This window comes from Halyomorpha halys, unplaced genomic scaffold (genome assembly GCF_000696795.3).
Source record: "Halyomorpha halys isolate HHAL.00 unplaced genomic scaffold, Hhal_1.1 Scaffold99.1, whole genome shotgun sequence".
In the NCBI taxonomy this organism is placed as follows: domain Eukaryota; kingdom Metazoa; phylum Arthropoda; class Insecta; order Hemiptera; family Pentatomidae; genus Halyomorpha; species Halyomorpha halys.
This window is the reverse complement of record NW_027108239.1, coordinates 1,146,348-1,154,243: the sequence shown is the minus strand read 5'-3', so window position 1 is coordinate 1,154,243 and position 7,896 is coordinate 1,146,348. Positions and strand designations below refer to the sequence as shown.

General features: G+C 27.2%; 1 protein-coding gene across 2 annotated transcripts in view; it reads left to right on the top strand.

Annotated features, from left to right (window-relative positions):
* LOC106677433 (high affinity cAMP-specific and IBMX-insensitive 3',5'-cyclic phosphodiesterase 8) overlaps nucleotides 1-7,896 on the top strand; it is a gene marked incomplete in the record, with an annotated part of 452,021 nt that extends 444,125 nt beyond the window's left edge. For both annotated transcript variants that reach the window (XM_067046608.1, XM_067046609.1), the window contains 5 exon segments: nucleotides 653-780; nucleotides 853-1,001; nucleotides 2,690-2,854; nucleotides 5,059-5,188; nucleotides 7,157-7,896. In XM_067046608.1, the coding sequence (XP_066902709.1) occupies nucleotides 653-780; nucleotides 853-1,001; nucleotides 2,690-2,854; nucleotides 5,059-5,188; nucleotides 7,157-7,362 (778 nt within the window).

Genomic DNA, 7,896 nt, shown 5'->3' with positions numbered 1-7,896 from the left:
TGATTATTTGAAAATATTTATTTATTTATAATTTCCCCAAAAAAAACGACAGGACTTTTTGAATGACCTGGTAGGTATAATTCTATGAATACAAGTTTATTTTAAAATTGTCATGATTTTAGTTCATGTTTTATTTATTATACGTACTTATTGTATAAATACTGAATTTGTCTTTTTTTTATTTTGCTTGTACATATAGCTACTTCACTAGCACATAAAAGATAATCTTGTTTGAACATAAAACCTCTTCATACCTACTGAATTTTACTTTTCTTAGTTCCATGACTAATTTAAAGAGTGTCCAGTTTTATCTCTTTAAATAACAATAAATTCCTCTGCTTTTTATGGATTCTTGGAGGAAAATAAGTTCAAGATTAAAAATTACCTTTCTTTCATTTGACTATGATTAAAAACTTGAATTTGAATTTTCATTTCTTTAATTTAAGTAATATTAACTTTCTTATAATCCCATTTTCAAAAATCAGTTCTGGTAGCTAAATAGTTAAATACTTGTTATATTTTGTTCTCAAAAATCTCTGCAGTTTTTATCTCCTTTAGATTGAAAATATTGGTGTTATCTTTTTATAGTTATGAATTTACTCTGAATATTAATAAGGAAGTGTAATATGGCTAAAATAAAATTTAATTTCAGTGCTTTTTTAACAAATTCTGGTGATGAACTAGCAGTTCTATACAATGATGTTAGCATCCTAGAGCAACATCATGCTGCCCTAACATTTAAACTTACACTTCGAGATGAAAAAATTAATATATTTAAAGGTATCTATATTTTCACCATTTATTTAAGCTATGAATATTCTAGATATTTTGCTAAACCTATTGAATTTCCAGCTTTAGATCGTAAAACATATACATCAGCTAGGGCTTGCATTATTGACATGATTTTGGCAACAGATATGTTCAAGCATTTCGAACATTATACAAAATTTGTAACAGTATTTAATAAACCTGCAGAAGACACAACTGGTGCTGAAACAAAGGTAAAGTCTGGGTGATATTGAAAATATGATATCATATTACTAATTGATAAGGAGAAAAATGAAGTTCCTGAAATGAAAGTGAGACAATTAGTGAATTTAAAGACAAATGAATCGTATTATATTGTTTATTTACTTATTTTGGCTTCTCCCTGAGCTTACTAACATAAGACAATATAATAATAGTGTAAGAAATCATTACAGCTAAATGGTTCTATACTAGGATTAAGTGTGTCACAATAAAGAACATTTCATGAATATCATCACTAAGGGAATTTTAACCTTGTAGACATGATATTCAAAATAGTTTATATGATATAAGAAAAATAAACCTTTTCATAAATTTAGAATAAAAACTTCTTGTCTGTATAACTAGAATGAAACATAATATTTAAGCTGTAAATTTAAATGACTATGATTGGTAGCAACTTAAATGAAATGTTCTAGTGAATTATGTTTTATGAACTCATTTTTATATGAATTATGAAAGAGGTATTTTCAATGAAAGATCCTCATTAAAAAAATCTAATTCAAACATTGTTTTATATAGGCAATTTTTCTGATCCAATTTATCCTTAAGGTGTAAATTTTCAGAAACTGCTAATAAATTCTTACAGTTTTTGACGATTTGCCTGCGAACATTGCAGAAAATAAAGAAAAAAATTCTTTTGGCATTTTATTTCCAGTAAGAATCTGTCATCACAATTGAGGCAATAATTTAGTAGAGCTTCATCATCTTGACTGGAATTTAGTCTGCTCGGTCTTCAAAAGTTACTTCAATTATAAAGACTGATTCTTACAGGATATTGTATTTCAATATGATTTTGTTCTCACTTTTTTATTTTCCTCACTGTTTCTTTGTAGTTTTTAACAATTTATGACTTCAGAGTGCATTGGATTGGAAAAATAGCCTATATAAAATTGTTTTAAAATTAAATTTTCAATAAGAATCATTTATTAAAAACACCTCTTCCTATTAGAAACGCTGGAGTTGCTCAAGAAAACTCAAAACTCTTGAAAAAAAATAGGGTGTCAATCAAATCTTGAACATGCTGTGTGTGTGTATATAAATACATTCCATTTATTGATTTATTAACTCACTATATGAGCAGTTGAAGTGGAATGTTTAAAGTGATACATGAGAGACACTGAACACAAAAGTGTTGTAAGTCAACCCTTGAATTTTGAGACATTAAAATCTTTAGGGGAAGTTCTCTAAAGTTTTTGTAAATGAATAACAGCTTTTTCTGTTAAAACTAGTCAATTAAAACTATTAGACTATTTTATTAAACTATTTAAAAACATAAAGCCAATGCCCTTGGTAATTAATTAAATTTTTTTTTGTAATAAAAATTAATTTTGATGAGAACAGAAGAACTTACAACACTTTAGATCATAACAAATCATATATATTCTCGGATTGACAGAATTTGGTTGTTTCAATTTATATTTAATAAGAAACAAATATATAAGCATACAAATAATACAAAGACAAATATATATACTTAACTGCATAAACATTTGTTCATTATTATGCTAAACAATTAATATTATTTATCTGTATTTTATTCTGTTAATACAGTCTTCTAGTAAAGTAAGCCTAAACATTTTTGTATAATATGTTTCAATAGAAAATAAATTATTAATATCAAAACCAATACTATGTATTTAACTGATTAAATTATATTTAGCAAATTGAAAGGCAAGATCTTGAAAATGAAAATGGAATAAATCCAGAAGATCTAATGCTTATTAAACGAATGCTAATAAAGTGCGCAGATGTATCTAATCCAACAAGACCTTTACACTTATGCAAACAGTGGGCCAAGCGAATAGCAGAGGAGTATTTTGCACAGGTAGGCTGATATAAAAATTTAGTTATTTATTATTTTGTGTTTATGCCTTTTAATAGTCTTTTTCAAAAATGTTTTATTCTATATGCACGAAATTGAGTTCAGACAGTGACACAATGTCGAACTGTGTTAAGTGGATAAAATTGAAATATATGATCTAATTGAGGTGCTTCCTTGTGATGAATGAAACTGGTGTATACAGTTGTTGGGATGGATAACAAGTAGTTCACTGAAATGTAGATGGTCAGATTATGTTAAGTGCAACCTTGAGTATTTGTATCTAGGAGAGGGGTTTGTCAAGATGATGTATTTGCTTATCTGTTATTCAACCTAGCTTCAGAGAAGGCAATAAGAGATCCCTGATTAAGACTATAGGAACCATCATAAATAGATCTGTACAACTCCTAGCATATGCTGAGGATACTGATACAGTTGGAAGCTCAAAGAAATAGGTTGAAGAGGCACTTCTTTCGCTGGGAGAAGCAGCAAGGAAACTTGATCTAGTAGTTGACTAAATACATGGTAGCAGAACAGCATCCAAGAGAGGTGTTTGAGTAGTAGAGGAGTATTTGAGTATGAATTCAGTAAAAGGAAATTTTTAGCCTAGAATTATTGTTTTTATCAGAATCTATAGCGTAGGGGGGTGGCAGCCTCATCACCAGGCTCTCGGGCTGCATTCAACCACTGGTCATCCAGTTTATAGTCCAATACATCCACATAGTCCAATACCTACTTTTCAAAGACGTTTACTGTTACTGTAAAATATTCTAGGTAAAAATATGAATTATTTTCTGTCAGAAAATGTGCATTAGCCTTTGAAAAAATACTGCCTTTTCCAAAAAATAAAACATATTTTTGAAAGAATTGTACAGAAACAAAATGACAAAAGTGGAAAATTTTAAGGGGCAAACTTTTTTACTTCTGAGTATATGATACTCAATACACCATATAGTAGTTTTATAATGAAAATCTCCGTAAGAGTAGCAGTAATTACTATTTACCAAAATAAAGTCATAAAATGTAGATTGCTCATCATTTAGGAAAAAAATATTGGTGTCACAAAACCTGTATCTCAGAAAATATTCAATGCAAAGAGTTCTATTAGGGCTTAATTTGAAGCTTGTTAAATGGACCGTAAAGTAATTTATAATAATTATATTCCTTAGAACATTAGCATTCATGATTTTTGACAAAATATTTTTTTTTTAAATATTGGTTTGAAAAAAACTATCTTGGGAATTATCGTACATTAAGAACTCTATTAATGCTCATATTGAAGCTTGTTAAATGCACTATTTAGTATTTTATAACGATATTTCAGCTAATTGTAATACTTAAGGAGTTATTGGCTATAAACCTGAAAAAATATGGCAGCCATTTTGAAAAATCTGCTATGTAAGGGCTATGTACCCTCAGAGAGAGATAAACTTTTTACCATTTTACTTTGCAAACTGTTTTACGTTAAAATCCATTGAAAGAAATTAGTTTACAATTACTTCTAGTAACTTGCAATTTTACCAGTTTATGTTGATTCAATAGCTCTTCTCACCTTAAAGTTGATGGGCTATGAAATTTTCCTATTTCATAAACAAATTCTTTTTAAGTTTACTAATAACAACTTCAAAAATTGTATAATAAGAATATGAGCAGAATTCTAATATTGAAATATACACTTTTTTTTTCCATATCAGCATATTTTTTAGACATTTTTACATAAGAATACATTAATAGAAATTAATTAAGAGTTACTTATTGGTACACCCAAATTATAAGCCATTTTCACTGGACTATAACCAATAGCTTCTCTGTTGATAATTGATTGGCATAAAAGTGTGTATCATTTTCTCTTAAACAATACAATTAATAGTTTTCTCTTTTAGAAAAAAATTATTTGTAAAGTTAGTGTAAAGAATTTAAACCTATATTTGTTCAGTCCAAAAAATTATTGATAAATTGTAATTTTCCTAAAAGAGATAACCTTTAATTGTATTGTTTGTAAAGTTAGTGGAAATGTACTTTGCACCACTTTCAAGCAAACCATCAATATTTTCTATTGGATTCGATGTCACATTTATAAGTTGGATTCTTTGCCAGGATTTTATTTTATTTTTCTAAGTAAAATTCAACCACTTCAATTCAGGAGGATTCTGTATCTATTAAAATCATTCTAATGGAATATTTATTAATTGATTATTAATATTTTATAGACAGATGAAGAAAAGGCCAAAAATCTTCCTGTTGTGATGCCGTTGTTTGATCGAAGTACCTGCTCTATTCCAGTTTCTCAAATGGGTTTTATGGATTACATTGTAAACAATATGTTTGAAGAATGGGACTGTAAGTTAAATTGTTTTTAAAAATATTTTTAATCTATCAAACAGCTAAACTAAACTGCAACATTGTTTTATTTAATATTTACCCTCTTGTTTGAGCCATTTATTTAAGATCCCTGTTGCTTCCTTCTAATACATTCATACCCACCAATTCCTAGTCTTTTTTCTTATCTACTACATAAATTTCAGATGTGTGTTTTACAATGGAATATTTAGTAAATAACCAGCTAGTTTTTAAAGATTAATGTGTTATTTTCTACAACTTTTCAGGTTTCTAATAGATACTTACATTTCACAATGCTATTTTGTGTCTAAATGGCTTTCCTAACTTTAAAAGGTGGCATAGCGTTTATATTGAATTATTTAATACCATTGTCATTCTTATTTAATCTTACATTTAAAATCGGAAATTCACTTCTACAAAATACATTCCCTCCCATCCTATCTCTCCATTTATTTCCATACTATAGTTTCATTTAACATATATTTAATTAATTGTTCTACTTCTACTTTTGGGTTGTTTACCCTACCCCACTAGATTGCCATTCTCTCTTCCATTCAAGTTTTAAATCCCATTTATGTATTCCTTAATAGAGGATAACTTATAGTGGGTGTCCTAGGCAAGATCGCTAACTACGAGTTATCTTGTAGTTAGTAGCCAATGTGTTAAATATCTACTATAATCTGTACGTTTGTAGGTGTTGGAAGATTATTTGAGGAAATGGTTCAGTCGATTTTCATGTTTGATGACTCACATTATTCAACCAGATGCCATGATTGTTTTGAAAAAAAGTTGAGCTCAAGATATTGAAAATGATTGCATGAAATAGGTTTATTCTGTCCGTCTTACTTATGTAACAATTTTTGATCTGAAGACTCAACTAATTAATAGGTTTTATGGCTCAAATTACAGTTATATTCTAAGAATGTGTGAAAATAATTTGAGCTCAAAACATTGAAAAAAATACCGGACTCAACATATTTTGTCTCTCTGTTTTTAAATATATAATGCTTTTTTTAGAGAGAACAGAACAACTAATTTCCAGTTTTCATGTTTCAAACTATTGTTTGAGATCCCTTTTTCAATTTTAATTGTGACCTTTCCCACTTCAAACAAAAACTATTCCATTCAGTAAATTTTCATTCACTATTCATCATTCACTATTCATAGTCATTCACTAAATCCATTTTAAAAACTATTCCATTTCAAGTGTAGCCTTTTTAAATTTAATAGTAAATGTTTCCATTCCAAATGTAACGACAAATTAATTCATAAAAATTATATTTTATTTTTTTTATTATTTGAAATTAATTTAAATGATAAATTTTCAAAGAATTTTGGTATATTCAACATTTTTTGTCTTTATTAAATAGTCTAAAAATGAAGCACTAATTTCAACTGGTATTAAATTAATTTTTAAAAAAACCATTTCTGTTGTTTGTTTATTTTTAAAAGTTTATAATTGTAATTATACTTTTTAGAAGGGTGTGGGTCAGGGGTATGGATTTTTTTTGGTTTTTTGATAATTTTCAAATTCAAAACAATTGAAAACTTCTTGAAAGTTTGCCAACTTCATAAAACATTTTGCTAATGCATTTTGAGATCGATCATTACAAATTAATCATTTGCTTGGTAGGATTATACTGACTAGTTAACAGTTGTAGGTATTTGTAATATTGTCAACAGAAAAAAAATACATGTAAACGAAAGACGGAATACCTTAATGTAAAAAAATTCTGAAATTATATAAAATATTTATTTTTTATCTATGATTGTATCATAAGTTCAAATATTAGATTAAAATTGTAACTCATAAAATTTAAATATTAATCCATTACTACATTCAGAGATTTTATTAATATTATATCTTTTTGATCAGTTTCAAAGTAGTTTTTTTAATTTATATCACTTATTTAAAGGATCATTTTGCAACTTCAAGTTATGTACATTTCATCCTGTACTTCTTTTTAGCTTTTATTGAAATGCCTGAAATGTTATACCACTTACGAAAAAACTATGATTACTGGAAAGAGCTACATGATAAAGGTTTGACAGGTATTGAAGACCCTGAGAAAGTTCCAAAAAATGTTAAATCGGAAAAAGTGGCAACAAAAGATTTGTCAATAAAAGAAGATTCATACCAACTTAAAGATAAAAAGATAAATATAATTAACTAACAAGCCATAATAAATGTTTAATCGTTAAATTTAGTAAATGTGTATATGTATATTTAAAATAAGCTCACCCTAAACTTATATCAGACTGAATGCACCTTGTGTTAAATCAGAAATACCTTTTTCAATAGAGTTGTGTTGTCTATGATAGGATTAAAAAAATATATTGTTTTTTATTTTTTTAAAATGTGTAAGTATTTCATTTATTTATAAAGAACCTTTTATTCCTGTTATATTTTAATGTATAATTTTATATTTGTTGTCAGTATTATTTATTATTAATTAAAATCAGATCTAAATATTTTTTGTGCTTGTTTAAGAGTGAGATGCCATTACTTACTTATTTGTTAAATTGTAAACAACATTACTAGTTTGATGTTGGAGGGAGGGGCAAATTGATAGGAAGATAGATATAAATAAATTTTGAAGGTTACTTTTGAAAGAATAATAATATATTCAGTATTTCAATTATTTGTTCACCATACACCTTAATATTTCATTTTGTATTTGTATAAACAAGGAGCTACATTGGGAATA